The sequence below is a fragment of the Diabrotica virgifera genome, chromosome 4 (assembly GCF_917563875.1).
Source record: "Diabrotica virgifera virgifera chromosome 4, PGI_DIABVI_V3a".
In the NCBI taxonomy this organism is placed as follows: domain Eukaryota; kingdom Metazoa; phylum Arthropoda; class Insecta; order Coleoptera; family Chrysomelidae; genus Diabrotica; species Diabrotica virgifera.
In genome coordinates, this window is record NC_065446.1 from 264,589,648 (window position 1) to 264,609,670 (window position 20,023).

The 20,023-nt window shown below is 32.7% G+C and overlaps 1 protein-coding gene across 2 annotated transcripts in view; it reads right to left on the minus strand.

The window, feature by feature from the left end:
* Positions 1-2: 2 nt before the first annotated feature.
* The window catches only part of LOC114325236 (kelch domain-containing protein 10 homolog), a 48,971-nt gene continuing 28,950 nt past the window's right edge, over positions 3-20,023 (minus strand). For both annotated transcript variants that reach the window (XM_028273237.2, XM_028273246.2), the window contains exons 2-4: positions 12,556-12,767; positions 11,724-11,950; positions 3-4,951 (exon numbers count right to left, since the gene is read on the minus strand). In XM_028273237.2, coding sequence (XP_028129038.2) covers positions 4,530-4,951; positions 11,724-11,950; positions 12,556-12,767 — 861 coding nt within the window. In that variant the 3' untranslated portion in view covers positions 3-4,529. The remainder of the gene's footprint in view (positions 4,952-11,723; positions 11,951-12,555; positions 12,768-20,023) is intronic.

A 20,023-nucleotide genomic window follows, 5' to 3' on the forward strand; every position in this document is an offset into this window, starting at 1 on the left:
AATAATAGATTTAGTATATTTTTTATTTAATATGAAATTTTTTAAAGATCAAAAGGTAAGTCAATGATCATACATTTGGTATTTCAAGGTAAAAATGGCTGTAGAATGTACAAATAATAAATAAATCATATATATACAATGTAATGAATTAGTGTAAAGTTAAAAGAGAAAATTAATAAGATAAATAAATTCGGTGGAAAAGAAATTCAAAAGAGAATATACAATGCTTTTATAAAACGCAAAATTGTATAAAATATTCTCACATGTAGTTGGGAGCTAATCCTTACGACGACATAATATAAAAAAATCAATCAATCATCATAACAAAGACAAAACTAAATGAATTGCATTCCAATATAACCAATGATATTAAAAGATTAGAAAGAACAACTTTATAAGAGAGATTGAAGACCAATTGGTGAGTTGAGACAAAAGGTATCACCTTTTGTAAAGTAGAAGAACCGATTAATGACCATATAGATAGATAGAGGGACGCTTACAAAGTACGAATACAATAGTCACTTTGCGATTTTTAATAAGCAACTGACAGCTGGCCAAAGCAATTGAAAGAAAACTCGGATGTTTTGAGAGAAAAATCCTCAGAAGGATCTTTGGACCTTATCACGACTCTAATAGCAACCAAAGTAGATGTGTAGGGCGAGCGACGTAGTCGAATAAATTAAATCTCAGCGTCTAAGATAGACGCCCTAATGTCTAAGACGCCCAGCGTCTAAGATAGATGCCCATAGACGCCCTAATAACCGCCGTATCAAGTTGATCTGGAAGGAAGCCCCCACAGGAAGAAGGCCCTTAGGACGCCCACGAATAACACATTCCGCAGAATATATTATAAGATAAATTTAGGTACAAAAATCATCAAAAACTACATGAAATGTATAGACCTGGATCCCGCGTACCAAAAAAAAGTTGATTAATAGCAAGCTGAAAATATGTTAATAGCTTAACGGTGTCTAGTCGGACAAATTTTGATGAATGGGAACACTGTAACAGGGGAAGTTTTAATTGTGGAACAGTTTAAAAATTTGGAACGTCAGACTACGAAAACGTACCATGTATTTTGTCGGACAGAACTTCCAATTGATTTGTTACCATTTCATTAAACTCTCATGCAATAAATCAGACTGGTGTTAATCACCAACCAAGAACATGTCAAATGACAGGAATTATATTGGTGATAAATAGCAGTCTGATTTTTGCATGAGAATTTAATGACATGGTAACAAATGAATTTAGTCCAGAAAGCCACTGCGCATCCGCTAGGAAAAATATTCCGATTCGGATTTTTTGCACAATCTTACTCAAAAAGAACCCCTTTTAACAAATTTCCATGTTGCCAGGACCAAAAGTGGGTCAAAAATTTTTTAAACGTTTTTTTTTTTGTTTTTTTTCTTAATTTTTTTTTTGCATGGAACAAAGTTTTTTTAGGTTTTTTGGATCATTCCAAACAGAAAAGGTCTTTAGTGACTTTTCTTTAAAGTTGATAGTTTTTGACATATAAGCTATTAAAAATTGAAAAATTGCGAAATCGGCCATTTTTAACCTTCAAAAACTATGTGAAAAACTTAAAATTTGAATGTTGCCAAGGTAGGTAGATAGATATTCTTTAAACATCGATTGATGAAATCCCGAAGAGTTTTTTGCAATACAGTATTCAAAACTTCTTTGTTTTTTAATTGCTAATCACGAGTGCGCGACACTATTTTCCACCGTTGCATGTGTATACAGTATGGTGCAAATGAAAGGAATAAATTTACGGAAAAAACCCGAAACAGGTCGATTTTTATTTTTAAGTTATGATATTGTGGCATAATATGCCACATATAATATATATTATATGGTATACTAGTAACGTCATCCGTCTGGGCGTGAGGACGTAATCGATGATTTTTTTAAATGAGTCGTGTGGTAGCTCATTTGAAAGGTTCTTCAATTCTCTATTCAGTAATGTGTCCAATTCTAATACAGGGTGTCCAAAAAAATTTTATTAAATTAAATAATTGACAAAAAAGAAGTAGAAGGACACCCTGTATAAATAATTATATAATTATATTACTGAATAGAGAATTGAAGAACCTTTCAAATAAGCTAGCACACGACCCCTATTCTCATTTAAAAAAATCATCGATTACGTCATCACGCCCAGATGGATGACGTCACTAGTATACCATATATGCCACAATATCATAACTTAAAAATAAAAATCGACCTGTTTCGGGATTTTTCCTTAAAGTCGCCGGTTTACGAAATAACGAATTTATTCCTTTCATTTGCACCATACTGTCTTTGGAAAATAGTGTCGCGCACGCTTGATTAGCAATTAAAAAACAAAGGAGTTTTGAATATTGTATTGCAAAAAACTCTTCGGGATTTCATCAATCGATATTTAAAGAATATCTACCTACCTTGGCAACATTCAAATTTTCAGTTTTTCACATAGTTTTTGAGGGTTAAAAATGGCAAATTTCGCAATTTTTCAATTTTTAATCGCTTATATAATATGTCAAAAACTATCAACTTTAGAGAAATGTCACTAAAGACCTTTTCTGTTTGGAATGATCCAAAAAAACCTAAAAAAACTTTGTTCCATGCAAGAAATATAATTTTAGGAAAAAAACAAAAAAAAAACGTTAAAAAATGTTTGACCCACTTTTGGTCCTGGCAACATGCAAATTTGTTAAAAGTAAGATTGTGCAAAAAATCCGAATCGGAATATTTTTCCTAGCGGATGCGCAGTGGCTTTCTGGACTAATTGGAAGTTCTGTCCGACAAAATACATCGGGCGTTTACGTAACCTGAGGTTCCAAATTTTTAAACTGTTCCACAATTAAAACTTCCCCTGTTCCAGTGTTCCCGTACGTCAAAGTTTGTCCGACTAGACACCGTTAAGCTATTAATGAACTTTTTTTGGTACGCGGGATCCAGGCCTAGTATTCAAATGTAAGCAATACTAAAAATAAATATAGAAAGAACAACTTTATAGAATAAAATAAAAAAAAGACCAATTGACGAAATGATGAGTTAAAACAAGAACAAAAAAGAATAGTATAAAATGAATGAACCAATTAATCATCAGAGATGAGGGACGCTAAGACTAAGGCTCCACGGGCGAGAAATTGACGCTAGCAGTAGCCGTAAAACGAACTTAAGGTTCCGCGGAACGGAATAGGAATAGCCGAACTGAACCGACTACGCACAAGTCTTGTAGTCGGTACAGTTCGGCTATTCCTATTCCGTTCCGCGGAACCTTAAGTTCGTTTTACGGCTACTGCTAGCGTCAATTTCTCGCCCGTGGAGCCGTAGCCTAAGAAATAAGGCATACAGCAGTTATTTCGCGATTTTTAACAACTGTTGTATACATAAGATATGTCGAAGATACGTGGGAGATACCAAAAGTTCATAGACAATGGGTCTATTGAATAAAAAGAAGTATTTGCTTTTACTTCCTCGTATTTACTTAATAGTAATTGAATAAAGCATTAAAGAAATGACTTTATTCAATTACTATTAAGTAAATACTTAAATACTTGTAAGTAAAAGCAAATACTTCATTTTATTCGATAGATCCAATAATATGTTCTGGAGAATCTTTATACGAAAGATTAAGGGGCAAAAAAAGACAAAAACCATGGGTCTATTGAATAAAAATAAGTATTTGCTTTTACTTACAAGTATTTAAGTATTTACTTAATAGTAATTGACATTAATACTAATGACAGTAATAGACATTTCTTTAATGCTTTATTTAATTACTATTAAGTAAATACTTAAATACGTGTAAGTAAAAGCAAATACTTCTTTTTATTCAATAGACCCAATATGGAATTAATGCAAATATACGTCAGAATAAACAAAATCTATAAATGATAACTTTATAGGTTGCCAAATGATCAATTCATAAAATGGTGAGTTAAAACAATAGCAAAAAAATAAAATATAAAACATGAACCAATGAAAAGATGCTAAAAAATTAGGCACACAAAAGTCATTATTCGATTTTTAACATTTGTTGTATTCACAGCTTTTGTATATTTCTCGAAGATACGAGGCAGATACTAAAAGTCTATTGTCAATATTTTGTTCCGTAGAATCTATATACGAAAGATTAACGAACAAAAAAAGACAAAACCATGTAATGTAGGTAACCAAATATAGCAAATAATAAAAATCCTAAAAAGAACAACTTTATAGATTGACAAACAACCAATTGATGAAATAGTGAGTTAAACCAAGAGATCTAAGTAAAAGAAAAAGTAAAAAAATCAAGGAAGAATAAGTGAAGAGAGTAGACATAGAAGGGATGGCTAGAAGAAATTTCCTTCGTTTCTGCCTACTTAATGGAAATAGAGCTGGCTATAGACACCTAAAAAGACAGATATAACTCAACCCACCTATTGGTAGATATTACTCGTAGAATCTGCATTACGTTTCGTCCTTTTTGTTCTTTATTTGATTACACTCTTCAATTTGATTGTAGATATAGTCTAAATGAGGCACTACTGTTTGTCGCACTAGCTTTTTTCCAACCTCTGCACAAACCGCCTCGGTAACCCCATATCGATCAAATCATCAGTTTTAAGTCTACTTATATCGGGAGTATAATGCAGGACCGCCTCCCAGCAAATTTCGCTCAGCTTGGGAATACACAGCCACGTCGAATAGACGGCGTTGCTGCGTCGCACGTCGTCGTTGATGCTATAGTTGCCGCCGAATACGTAGAGTCTGCCTTCGGGCGTTACCGCAGTGGCGTGGAAGTAGGTGGGCCGCGGCAGGCGGCACAACTCGAAGAACGTCCATTGGAAGGTCTGCACGTCGAGCCGCCACAGGTCGTCGAATATGTTCTCGCCGTCGTGGCCGCCGGTTATGAAGATCTGGACGACGCCTTTGCAGGCTATTTGCACAGCGCCGTGGCACCGCCTCGGATCAGGAAAACCTAAAATACGATTTCTCTTAAATGAAAATTTACGCAGCGAACTGATATTATTTTTCTCATGATCATCTTTCAGTGCGTCACAGTTTTTCGATTTCTTTCTAACGCATTAAATTGTATGTGACAGAAAAAAGGCACGTCGGTGATTACATTTCGTCGGTGACATTTATAACATTTTATTCTAGTTATTCTAGTTGTCGATAGATGGCGCCATAATGAAAAAATATTTTTGTTTAATTAGATAATATTATTACAAATATAATCTGTATAATTTATAAGACTATACAAATCAAAGAAAATACCATTTTATAAATGCAAGAAACACATTTGATTTGTTTTTATTCCAAATTGAAAATAAAATGTGACAATTGTCAGATTTAACTAAAATGTCATGTTAGAATAAATGTCATAAATGTGTATTATCACGAACTTACCCTTTTTCCTATCATTTGTTACGCACTGAAAAATGCTCATGAAAAGGACAATACTAAGGTGTGTGCATGGTATTATAGCATTTTTTTTAAGTTTTTTATTTATTTATTTTGCTCAACAGGCCATGTAGGCCCTGTGCGTGCATTTTTTTAAGTTATACTAATTTATAGTCCGTATACACGACAACGATTTAACGTAGCGATGTGTCTGCAGTTTGTTGGTGTCGATTTATCGAACAGATTTATCGTCGATTTGCGTAGACGCAAATCGACGCAGATTTTTGGTTAAATAGTTGTCGTGTATACGGGCTATTAGGCGTGATTGGGAAAAATGTTGAAAGTGAATGTAACTGTCACCGAATTCATCAAACATTTTTAGCCCTCGCGCAGATGAATGACAGTGGATACGTTTGCTCTGATTAGTCGGGATCGTCATTTTTTGATTTTCATCAATTTTTAGAGGTTATGTTTGAGTTGAGGAGGTTCTCATTTCTCATGAGTTTATTTGAACTAAATGAATGTCTATATTTTAGTACTTTTATTATTAATATTACTCTGTGCTGTGAATGCGGAATTTTCTTAAATCAGTAAAATGGAAATAAAGCAAGAAGAAAACAGTTTTTCCAAAGAAGTATGTAAGATTAAAATCGAAACTGTGTTGTGATAACTATGTGATTATATATGTTCCTATTATGTTAAAACTGAGATAAAGGAAGTCTTTAAAACTAATGAAGATAATTATTAATATGATTGGGAATTCTTTAGACCAAATAAATACAGAAGTTAATGTTGAAGACATCAAATCAGAGGAGGATAAGTTTGAATTAATTTCTGTTGAAAATGGTATATTCTTCTGCGTTAATTAAATTAAATCTACTTTACTAATTGAATCTTTAATAATTTAATCTACTGAATTATTCAACATATGAAAGTCCACTGTAGAAAAAACCTTATACATATTTGTATAAGTTTTTAAGAGATTTTTACATAAATAATTATAAACATTATGATAGTTTATACTGAGGAATTCATGTAAAATATTAATATATTTGGGAATAATCATATCAATAAATGTGTCAGGATATCTTAATATTCAGTATGCTAAAATATATCAGTTTTTTCTAAATAATAACAATAAATATAGAGCGTCTATATTCCTAGATAATAAAATATTAACTATTTAATTACACAAAAGGATAAATTAAATAAACAACTTATTTTGCCATTAAAAATACCAAAGACAATTATTAAATATTTACTGTTTTCAAAGAATAATGAAACATGAAATATGTACATATTTTAATTTTTAATAAAATCCTGAAGTTGATGTTAGGCCAACAGCATTACACGTACATTTATTAATGGTCGCGTGGATTTTGGTAATTTTATTTTATTTAACTTTGAAATATTAATAAAAATGAAATTTTAGATAAATTAGAACATATTTAAAGTTGTTTTTATGTTATATAAATTGATAACAATACCAACGGATCAATACAACATAAATATATACTTAAATAAATGAATAGTAAAGAAGTATAATTTCTTACGTGCGTACAAAGTATACACACACTCTTTTTTTTTTTTATTTAGAATTTGGTTAAACTTGTATACAGCCGCATAATACTAGAGTTTTATATCGTTAACTTGCGTGTGTGTAAAATACTTATGCCCCGATAACAACTTTTTCTTATCTCTCTATAATTAATCTCTTTATAATTATATTTTCAAATCTCTCTCTATAATTAAAATATCTGGCTGTAATTATGTTAAAAGTATATGAAATCATTGGCCTAATCTACTCCTTTACTTCTTTTTTACTACTCCTTTAGACTACTCATATTACGCTTCAAATGTTAATAAGTCTGCTTAAGATCACAATTTCATTTCATTTCTTAGTTTGTTGTTGAAATAGCTGATCTTAATTTAAGTTTTTTGAATAGTGAAAGAACCCACTTGTGTGGTAAGTTTTAATTATTTTTTAAATTTATTTAAACATGATATTAGAATTGTTTTTCTTTTGTTAAATGGTTTTTGCACTGCTGATTTAGCCTGTATTTAATTGTGTTGCTTATTTAATCTTCTGATATGTTTTTTAACACATTCATAAGCCTTTATAAGTTTTAGATAAAGACTTATTGGCACTCTATGATTCTGCATTTCTTAGAATGCAGTATTTCGTATTTTCTTTGTGTCAACTATTAGCTAATTGTTAATTATTATTAATTAACCTGTTATTAATACCATCTGAGTCACCCCTTGGCCCACGTAAGGATAATGATCGTTCTGATCTTTTCTTTTTAGCTCTTATGATTTTTACACACTGTAACGATCCCTCCAATCGTTACAGTATGTGTGTGAGAAGATGGCTTGGAAGCAGGTTCGTTATCCACGGATTTTTATTTGTTTTTTTTTACTGTAATCTTGTAGCATTACAAATTTCTGCTACAATGTTAGGTAAATAGTATCCATTAATTTTATATCCTATCCCAAGAAAAATATGTATTTTAATAATATTTTGGCGAGTTTATATATCTTTAAAATTTCCTAAGCCGCTCCTGTTCGAAATATTTCAATATGTTTCGCAGCATTGTAAAAACGTTAGGAAATTTCCTGTTTGTTTGTGTAAGTAAACATTCATTATTCTAGAATGAATCCTTGAAAAGGTTTGGTATTTTTCCCTTAGTTTTGAGCGCGAAGCATCGTTTGATATTATTGGTCTGCATTTTGAAAGATCCTTGAGTTGTAGTTGACGATTGGTCAATAGTTTTGGTCGAACGATCGAAAAGAAATGCTTCGGTTTGACGCGAGAGAGACGTGACGATGTAAGCGTAAGCGTCAGTTCTAAAAGTATGTTTGAGGGTTGAACATATCTTTTTTGGTAGAACTCAACAGACTCGCAAAGAAACGCACTTTACCGGTTTAAAATGGCTTCTTTCGTTATGGTAAAGAAGAAAAGGACTTGCATTTTGTCCAGTAAACATTAAGGAATATTGTTGCAAAGTTTCACAGCAATTAGTTTGGATATATTCATGTGAAACAGTATTATTGTAGTTTGGTTTGCCGGTAGAAAAGTGCGTGGTTCCTGTCTTTTCCAGTTTTTATGATGTTATGGTAATATTCCTGTAAGAATTCCTGTATTGAAGTACCCCGATGATATTTTATTTGGTATCTACTTATCCTGTTTCCTGTTTGGTTAGGATTGAATGTCTCCCCTTTATCTTGGATGGAAAATTTTGGTCAAGTTCCAAGTGTGACATGTGACGAAGGATTTTATTTTAGAAAAGGTATGGAATAATGTTTATTTTAATTAAATTCCAAGTGGATTAAATTGGTAAAGGTTTTAAATATTTAAATAGTTTGTTTTCAACATGGAAAGTTTTATGTAAATTAAATAAAATGGCAGTGACTTTTGACAGCCATAAGTCAAATTTTTGTTTAGAGATACACTGCTAAAAATAAGGTTAAGAATTGTAAAATCATATATTTGTTTTATTTATTCTTTTCTTGTTTGAGAATATGTTTATTCTCAAAGTAATAATAATAAGGTCTAAAGGTTTGAATAAACATTGTAAAATGTACCTATTTTTATTTCTGTAACCTCTTTCTTTAAAAAAATTATTAACCATATGTCTAATACAAATGAAATAAGTTTTAGAATAAAGAAAAGAAATGGCATAGAAGCCATAGGATGGTAATTAATAGCCCAGTATAACCCCAACGAGGAATCTAAGATAAAGGTCCCCCAATTTGGTTTCCAAAAGTATGGAATATGTCCAGTAAGTACTCGATATGTGAATTTGAGGATTTTTCAAACGGCGTCCAAATTTCTTTAAGTAGTAGGAAGGTCCTCAAGTCTGTGTAAGTATCCTTTGCTTATTTGGATAAGGTAGTTAGTCTTCTTTAAACCCTCTTACCCCCTACGATTCCACGACCTGCCACCGCACAAAAAAAATGAGCTGCCGTATGCATGAAGCTTTATGTGTCTGTTCCTTCTACTAGCCCCATTTCGACCCAAAGCATCTATATAGTTAATCTTATCCTTGATCCCATTAGAGCAGACACGTAAAAACGCTACAATCTAATAGTTTTGTTATATCTAGAACATGTATCATTTAAACGACAATATTTATTTCTTTCAAATAAATATTCATCATCATCATAAGTGGCTCGACAATCTGTTGTGGATCTAGGCCTGCTCGCAAAGAAGTCGCCACTCCTGTCGATTCCTGACAACTTCCCTTCATCTTCTGAACCCTAGAATCTTTAGGTCTTCTTCCACATCATCAATCCATATTCTTCGTGGTCGTCCTCTACTTCTTGTGCCTTCTGGTTTTGAAAATGGTTATTTCTTAGTGTATTCGTGATCTGACATCCTAGCAATGTGTCCAGGCCATCTAAGTCTCTGCACTTTAACGAATTTCACAATATCTGGATCGGTGTATAACTGATACAGTTCAAAACTGTATCTTCGACGCCATAGCCTATTTTCATTTACTGCCCCAAAAACCTTTCCAAGAATTTTTCTCTCTAAAATGCCAAGAAGTCTCTCATCATTTTGAGATAAGGTCCACGTTTCAGCTCCATATATCAAAACCGGTCTTAAAGGTCTTGTAGATATTAAGCTTTACTGCACGTTTTATATTTTTATTTTTTAAATGTTTCTGGAGACCGTAAACAAGTCTGTTTGCTGCTGTTATGCGTCTTTTTATTTCGTCGCTCGTCGTGTTTGTTGCGTTTACTAGCGATCCCAGATATGTGAATTTCTTGAGTTACTCAAAGGTATGGTTGTTAATTTGAATTCTCTATTGGATATTTCGAGAGTTTTTAGAAACCAACATATATTTGGTTTTTTCCTCGTTTACCACAATTCCGTATTCATTTGCCGCGTCCGCAAGTCTTGTAAAACACTGCACAATGTCTCTTAAACTTCTGCTCACTATAACTATATCGTAAGCGAATGCGAGAATTTCGTCGATCTATTAAAAATAGTTTCATTCACTTTAATATTTAATTTTATGATTAGCTATTCAAAGGCAATATTAAAGAGGAGACACGCCAGCGAGTCCCCCTGTCTTAGACTATTATTAATGTCAAAGAACGTACAGTTTTCTCCTTCAATTCTAACCCACGAGCTTAAGTTTTGCTTTGTTAGTTGGGTCAACTTAACTAACTTTGGTGGGATCCCAAATTCTATCATTGCATTATACAGTGATTAGCGAGCTAATAACCGGCAAAATAGCACAAAAGATGGAAAACGTATTAAGTTGTCAGATAAAAAGAAATGAAACTAATCGAGTTGGAAAATTTAGCGACATTAACCTATAAATTTACATTATATTGATTGTTTCCCACCTATAGACGTATCGCACGAGTTTGGCAACTACAGTATTTCTCATGATCATTTTTCAGTGCGTAACAAATGATAGTAGGAAAAAGGGTAAGTCCGTGATAATACACATTTATGACATTTATTCTAACATGACATTTTAGTTAAATCTGACAGTTGTCACATTTTATTTTCAATTTGGAATAAAAACAAATCAAAAGTGTTTCTTGCATTTATAAAATGGTATTTTCTTTGATTTGTATAGTCTTATAAATTATACAGATTATATTTGTAATATTATTATCTAATTAAAAAAAAATATTTTTTTATTATGGCGCCATCTATCGACAACTAGAATAAATGTTATAAAAATGTCACCGACGAAATGTAATCACCAACGTGCCTTTTTTTCTGTCACATACAATTTAATGCGTTAGAAAGAAATCGAAAAACTGTGACGCACTGAAAAATGATCATGAGAAATACTGTACCACTGTCACAGTGACAGTTTTAGTTGACATACTCCTCTGATACGTGTAAAAATTGGAAACAATCAACATAATGTAAATTTATTAGTTAATATCGCTAAATTTCCCAACTCGACTAGTTTTATTTCTTTTTATGTCACAACGTAATACATGTTTTCCATCTTTTGTGCTATTTTGCCGGTTATTAGCGCGCTCATCACTGTATAATGCAGTTCTTTTAACACTGCCTTAGGCTGCTTTGAAGTCGACGAAGAGATGGTGTGTATCTATGTTATATTCTAGTGACTTTTCTAGATTTCTGCCTATGTGCTTGAATTTGATATCTAGTTGACTTTCCAGCAGTAAATCCGCATTGATATTGACCAAAAATATCTGTAAAATATTTTGTCTGATAGAAATAAAAAATAAATCTGATAGTGAGGTGACACAAAACGTAACACACTGCACAAAACGGAAAGGAAAATGAAAACTAGAAATCATGGAACTGTACTAATGAAGATATTTATGATGGCAATGACGTTACTCACCTCTGTGTTTATCTCTTATAGTTTTTTGTCTAAACCATTCGTTTTTTTCTACGTCGAAAGTGGGTATGTGCTGGAAACCATACGCTTCCTCGGTGGTACCTCCGCCTAGTACGTAAATATTTCTACCGTCGAAACCCACTTCGTGTCTATACCTTCCCTTCGGCTCGTACTCTCCTAAACCATTACATAAATACACTATTTCCCAGTTCATGGTCTTAATATTTAACCTGAAAATTGTACATCAATTAAAATTAATCAGATAAATATGACGTTTATTGAAAAGAAGAATAAAGAATTGAGTTTTTTCGCATGCTGTAACGATATGATGCCTGCAGCCCGGCGTTCGGCAGATCAACAGCAGAGTGATGGCTAACGAGAGTTTAAGAAGAATCATGAAATCAGTTCCTCTCGGTGTACTGAACGGGGAAGAACTCTAAAGAAACTGAGACTGAAACGGCAAATATGCAATGGAGTGAATTGGAATTCTGCCGAGGTGGACGCGCTCTGTAGTGAAGAGGCATTCCGCCGGAACTGTAATTACAGTGAGGTAGCTGCCCGGTGCGTCGATGCTTGATTGTTATCACACTGGATTGGTAGTTTTATTAGTTAAGATACAATTGATGACTTGATCAGTTAATTAATGCTTGATCTGTTATTTGATCTAGGTTTTCAAAAAGACCACTATTTCTGAAAAGGCACGTATCGACTATGTTGGTGCTCCATTCTCCCTACAACACCGGAGCATCGACATAGTGGATACGTGCCTTAATAATCAAATGTTCGTTCGAAACACAATACACAATAAACAAAAATATATTTGTTGAAAAATTACCTGTGAATATCACACGTGTATGACAACCCTGTCGTACCTCCAATCGTGTAGAGATAATCGTTGTGGAATATAAGGGCTTGTCCATATAAAGGTAGAGGCAGTTGTCCAGTGGTCTGGACTTCTGCCATCGGACCATTCTCGTCGTTTACTTTACATACATACAACTGATTGCTACAACGAATTCCAAAAGGGGATCCGGTACCGCCATACACCTAAAATAAAGAAAAATAATTATTAGTAAGTAGAGCCAAATTAGAGGTAGTATGTATATAGAGAAAGTGCATATTCCGACCACTACAATAACTGACATTGAGAAATATTATGTTGATTGGAAATTGTAATCCGTTCTTAGGTGCTTCTTAGTGATAGTATTTTATACTTGAACAGATTGTACATACAGGGAGGCATAGCTTAACCTTAGATTCCTGAGGTTAAAATAGATCGATTTAAGCTAACTTACTTTAGTACAAAAGTTGATAATAACCGAAATACAGGGTGTCAAAGTTAAATTTTTATTTTATTTATTTTTGAATATTTCCTGACAGACATGGGACAACAACACGAAATTTGTTAAGTGGTGCTGGTACTGAATACCCTACTAAATTATGTTAAACAAACGTTTCTGGCTACTACCAGAGGCGTACGACGGGGAACATGAATGGTTGACCATTCCCACATTCTACGCCACTGGCGGAATTGCTATTTTAGTGCAATTTTTGTATTCTTCAATACTTTCTATGTAAATAATATACTCTTCATTCGTAACGATAGCGCCATTAGTTTTCGAGATATTTGAAGCTAAAAACGAAGGAGAATAATACATTAATCAAAATAAGTGCCTTTTCATTTTTAACTTCAAATATCTCGAAAACTAATGACTTTATCGTTACGAATGAAGAGTATATTATTTGCATAAAAAGTATTGGAGAATCTAAAAATTATGCTAAAATAGCAGTTTCATCAGTAGCGTAGAATTTGGGAAGGGTCAACCATTCACTTTCCCCTGTCGTACGCCTCTGGTATTAACCAGAAATATTTGTGAAGGCAGAAGAGCTCAATATCTTAAACAATAATATATTATGAAGCCAGATATAAATAATATATCATGTAAATTTTTTTACCATTAAAATGTTCTATTTATTTTTACAATATTTTTTTGTGTCAACGCGATTTAATGATCGAGTTAATCCCATGAACCCATAAGTCACCGACTAGAACAACTCAAAAATTGTACGGCAAAATACTGTCGACAAAAATATATTGTTCCCGTTGTTTCTCGTCATTTATACAGGGTGTCCCGAAAAGATTGGTCATAAATTATACCACAGATTCTGGAGTCAAAAATAGATTGATTGAACCTCACTTACCTATATACAATAGTGCACACAAAAAAATTTACAGCCCTTTGAAGTTACAAAATAAAAATCGATTTTTTTTCATATATCGAACACGAAAAGAGATTTTTTATTGAAAATGGACATGTGGCATTATTATGGCAGCAACATCTTAAAAAAAATTAAAGTGAAATTTGTGCACCCTATAAAAATTGTACGGGGGTTTTGTTCCCTTCAACCCCCTGAAACTTCTGTGTACGTTCCAATTAAATTATTATTGTGGCACCATTAGTTAAACACAGTGTTTTTAAAACTTTTTGTCTCCTAGTACTTTTTCGATAAACCAGTGTTTATCGAGATATTTTGAATATTTGTCGAATCCACCACATATTTTGTATAAGGTTAAGTACGATTATAGACCTGCTAATAATCTGAAAATTTATTTATAATTTACATTTTTAGGTATATTTTGAAAAAGAAGCCGCATTTCGATAAAAGGTGACTTAACAAAAAAAGGCTAAGAGGCAAAAAAGTTTTAAAAACACTGTGTTAAACTAATGGTACCACAATAATAGTTTAATTGGAACGTACACAAACATTTGGGGGGTTTAAAGGAACAAAATCCCCATAAAATTTTTATGTAAATACATTAAAAAAGAAGCCGCATCTCGATAAAAACTGGCTTATCGAAAAAATACTAAGAGGCAAGAAAGGTTTAAAAACGTTGTGTTTAACTAATGGTACCACAAAAATGAATTAATTGGAACGTACACAAAAGTTTGGGGGGGTTTAAGGGAACAAAACCCCCATAAAATTTTTATGTGGTGGACAAATTTCACTATAATTATGTTTTAAGATGTTCCTGCCATAAGAATGATACATGTCCATTTTCAATAAAAAATCTTTAATAGTTTTCGATATATTGAAAAAAATCGATTTTCATTTTGTAACTTTAAAGGGCTGTAACTTTTTTTATGAGCACATTTGTACTAAGGTAAGTTAGGTTCAATCGAACTATTTTTGACCCTAGAATGTGTGGTATAATTTATGACCAATCTATTCGGGACACCCTGTATAATATATAAATTCCTAAAATATATTTGTGTGTACAAATTGTCAAACTATATTTATATGATCTGACTCAGCGATTCAATAAAAAAAAACTAATAAAACACGTTGCGTTGTTTCATTTCCAGGTGAATAATAATTTTAAATATCCGAACACACATAAATATTTCAAATCTCTGTATGTATCATTCAATCCTTGAATGTCTTTATAACCATGAACTTTTTTAAACAATATTATTAGCACGAATACATAAAATATACACATAAACGGATTCGTGTGGATGTAAAATTACACAACCAAATTAATGTCTTCGATTCAAGGTGAAAAACTGTAGAGAAATATAATTTAACAGTAAATTACAGCTTACAATGTAAACTATAAAGATAAGAAAAACAAATTACTGCACCGGAGAATTTGTCCGCTAAAATATATCTCCCAAATTTCATATGTTAATAATGTACCTGTCTCTGTCTCTCAGTGTTTTCCCAGAGATAGAATACCGAACGACACAATAACAGATCTCTGTCACAAACATATGTACAAGACATAGTACGGTGGGGAAGACAGAGAAGACAAGAGTTGAATCAGCATGTGAGGAGAATGGACAGCGAGAGAATAGTCCGTATAGCCAGAGATTCAAAGCCGACAAGCAAAAGACCAATAGGAAGGCCCTTTAAAATGTCGCGAGATAGCTGGCAGTCAACATCATAGCTACGAATACAAGCTCAAAATTGGTTAAGAACAGGTCAAGAGGCCTAATATAAGAAGAAGAATAATGTACCTAGAAATTATGGAAAATATTATTTGGAAAATCGCATCCCATCGAGTTCCAGTTCCGCAAACGTGAACTAAATCAACCAGCATTTGCTAGCTCTCGCTATATCTTGGTCATTACTCATGTTCATGTTCAAGGAAGGGTACTATAAGAAACTAGGAAAAAGACTTGGAACTAAAACTTTCAGCCTTGACCATACATTTTCCATTGGATTTAGATCGGGGCTATTTTTAGGCCAAGGAAGGATAGTAACGTCATCGTTTTTCAACAATTCCATGGAAGTATTGGCCATAAGACAGCGCAGCGCGCTTCATCCTCTCGGAAGAATCATTGTTGAACATTCCCTTCAAACATATCTTTGATAGTCGACAGCAGTTTGCCTTGTAGTACTTCTTGCTGATATTTTTAGATTAATATTGCCCCCTATTAATGCCAAACGTCAAACTCCGTTAGTGGTCACACAAGCTCATACCAGAACTCTAACAGGGAGCTTCATAGCGACCGACTAGAATCTCTTCATAAACTGAACCAATGTCGAACGAGTAGACCAATATACATATCTTGGAACAATGATCAACTCCAGAAATCATTACTTCCAAGAAATCAAAATCAGAATAGAAATGGTTACAGCAAATTTTAACAAAATGAGAAAAGTACTCCGCACCAGAGATTTCAAGTTGGATCTAATACAGTTGGAAAAATGAAAGAATACCTATGAACGATCACATCAATCACTTATTTTGTATTTGCTATATTTTTCTATAACGAACGTTTGTTATTTATAAAAAAAGACAGCAAATCCAAAATAAGTGATTAGAGATTGATGTGATCGTTCATGGGTATTTCATTTTTCCGACTGTAGTTACGCTGCAAGGGCGGATCCAGGACCGATTTTCGGGTGGAGGGTTGTGGGAAAATTTTAAAAAATTAGGGTTAAAATATGGCGAGTGCTAAGGCACTTTTCTCACACTTTTGACTTCCATGAACACATTCACAACTTATCGTTATTAAAGTACCTATTTTTGTTAGGTTGGCTAGGTACTACGTTTTCTTGACTTTGTTGTATGGAATGGAAGCTTGGACTTTGAATGTGACAGCTATGAAAAAACTAGAACCATTCGAGCTGTGGGTGTACAGAAGAATTCTGAATATATTGTGGACAGAACCCGTCACAAACAAAGAGGTTCTGAGAAAGATGAGTGAAGAAATGGAATACCATCAAAACAAGAAAATTAGAATACCTCGCTCGGACATATTACACGTGGAGAGAGATACAACTTGCTCCAATTGATTATGTAGGGAAAGATTCAAGAAAAAAGAAGCCTAGGGAGACGAAGAATTTCGTGGCTGCGCAATCCTGAGAGAATGGTACGGATGTGCAACAAATCAACTTTACAGAGCAGCCATCTCTAAAGTCCGAATAGCTATTATGATTGCCGACCTCCGCCACGGAGATGGCACTTGAAGAAGACGATAAGTCACACAAAACTGTACTAAACGCTTCCAATTGGAGGACTATTAACGCTATTCGTCGTTGATTAACTGATAAGTACGATAGGGTAGTGAAAAATGACTAAAATGAGACTACGAAGACAAAGAAAGTTCAAGAAAAAATTAAAAAATTCACAGGAACAACTGTAGCTAAATGGTGCACATCGAAAAGTATACTAAAGAAGTTGTTATGCATTTAAACTAATTTTTTACCACATTACTCTCGTTATTTTGTTGTATTTTATACTCGGTAATAAAAATGACATAATCAAATCATCTTATTCAGTTAGCATTAAATTGATAAATTGTTCTAACATTGCTGCTCAAGTACCGTAACGGCATTGGTGCATTTTATCATTCTTCGTTATATAACGCTCGTAATCCGATTCACTTACGCTGTTAGTCCAGGCTGTATGCTCTACCCCGTTATGTACATTATTCCGATTCGTTTTTTTTGCACAAACTTACTCAAAAGAGCTCCTTATAACAAATCCACAGGGTGTTAGGAGGTACCGAGGTTAGAAAATTGTTTAAACAAATTCAAAATATCAAATTCTTCACTTCGAACAATTATGTTTTAGATTCTTTGGGTCAATTATTTATATGGGAAATAAGCCACAATTAAAACGAAAAAATAATTTTATTAACGTTTCGACGCCCAAATCGGGTGCCGTTGTCAAAATACAAAATATTACTAAAATAAATAAAAGTGTTGTTGCTAAGCAAAAAAATTCTTCTAATAATTTATTTAATCTTACTCATTTATATTGGCAATTCAGACATATATTATACATTTTAAAGTAGAAGACTTTAAAATGATATTGCCAATATTTATGAGTTGCGTTCCTGGGACGACTTACTGAAAGATAGTTCATTCGATTACATGAAATCAACCCCAACTCAAGAATATCCGTTATAAAAAATTATAGCATGTGATCTGTCTTTAAAAAGACAACCAAATGCAACGACAGTAAAATTCTCGCGTTAGAGACTTCATAGTAAATCACAAGGGAAAACCAGGAAAAACCTTGTGAAACTATCCCGACATCGTAAGTATTTGGTCTTACATTAATTTACTCTCAAAAAATAATACCAAATTCTGACTTGTAACATGTTTAAATTATAAATAATATTAATAATACTAGATATATAAGTAATACTAAAATATAAAATATGTACTAGCTCGATATTATTGACTTACTAATCTTGGTATTTTCTTTCTATTGACTTCCTCTTTCAGTATGGGTAACCACATCCTACTGCATTCTACCGAGGAATTTGCGACACAATTGGTTTCATTTAGCATAATTAGAGCCGCTTCTTTGATTTTTCTCTTTTTACTATCTGATTCTTTCAGGACTATACTTGAATCTCTCCACTGAACTCTATGTTCATTATCCCATGCGTGTTGACATATTTGAGATCTCTCAAATTCTCTATTTTTAATATAAGATTGATGTTCACTTATTCTAACGTCTAATGGTCTTGATGTCTCACCTAAATAAAATTGTTCGCATTCACAAGGTATTTTATAAATGCAATTCTTTGTTCTTTCTTGATCATTGTTAGGTTTAGTTTTAGATAGAATAGATCTCAATGTGTTTGTTGTTTTGAATGTTGTTGAAATGTTGAATTTATTTCCTATTGTTTTAAGTTTCTCGGATAGTCCTTTTATATATGGTATTGATATTTTCCTCGTATTATTTCTGGTGAATGTTGTAGGATCCCGTTCTAAGTTGTTCTGTTCCATTCGATCCAATCTTGACAATTCCTTATTTATAAACGATAAAGGATAATCATTTTTTAATAAAACAGATGTTAACAATTGTTTTTCTGCTAAAAAGGAATTTTCGTTAGAAAATTTTTTTTTAATTTTTTTTTTATTTTTTTTTTTTTTTTTTTATTTCTCTTTCGAGAAACTTAAAACAATAGGAAATAAATTCAACATTTCAACAACATTCAAAACAACAAACACATTGAGATCTATTCTATCTAAAACTAAACCTAACAATGATCAAGAAAGAACAAAGAATTGCATTTATAAAATACCTTGTGAATGCGAACAATTTTATTTAGGTGAGACATCAAGACCATTAGACGTTAGAATAAGTGAACATCAATCTTATATTAAAAATAGAGAAATTGAGAGATCTCAAATATGTCAACACGCATGGGATAATGAACATAGAGTTCAGTGGAGAGATTCAAGTGTAGTCCTGAAAGAATCAGATAGTAAAAAGAGAAAAATCAAAGAAGCGGCTCTAATTATGCTAAATGAAACCAATTGTGTCGCAAATTCCTCGGTAGAATGCAGTAGGATGTGGTTACCCATACTGAAAGAGGAAGTCAATAGAAAGAAAATACCAAGATTAGTAAGTCAATAATATCGAGCTAGTACATATTTTATATTTTAGTATTACTTATATATCTAGTATTATTAATATTATTTATAATTTAAACATGTTACAAGTCAGAATTTGGTATTATTTTTTGAGAGTAAATTAATGTAAGACCAAATACTTACGATGTCGGGATAGTATCACAAGGTTTTTCCTGGTTTTCCCTTGTGATTTACTATGAAGTCTCTAACGCGAGAATTTTACTGTCGTTGCATTTGGTTGTCTTTTTAAAGACAGATCACATGCTATAATTTTTTATGACGGATATTCTTGAGTTGGGGTTGATTTCATGTAATCGAATGAACTATCTTTCAGTAAGTCGTCCCAGGAACGCAACTCATAAATATTGGCAATATCATTTTAAAGTCTTCTACTTTAAAATGTATAATATATGTCTGAA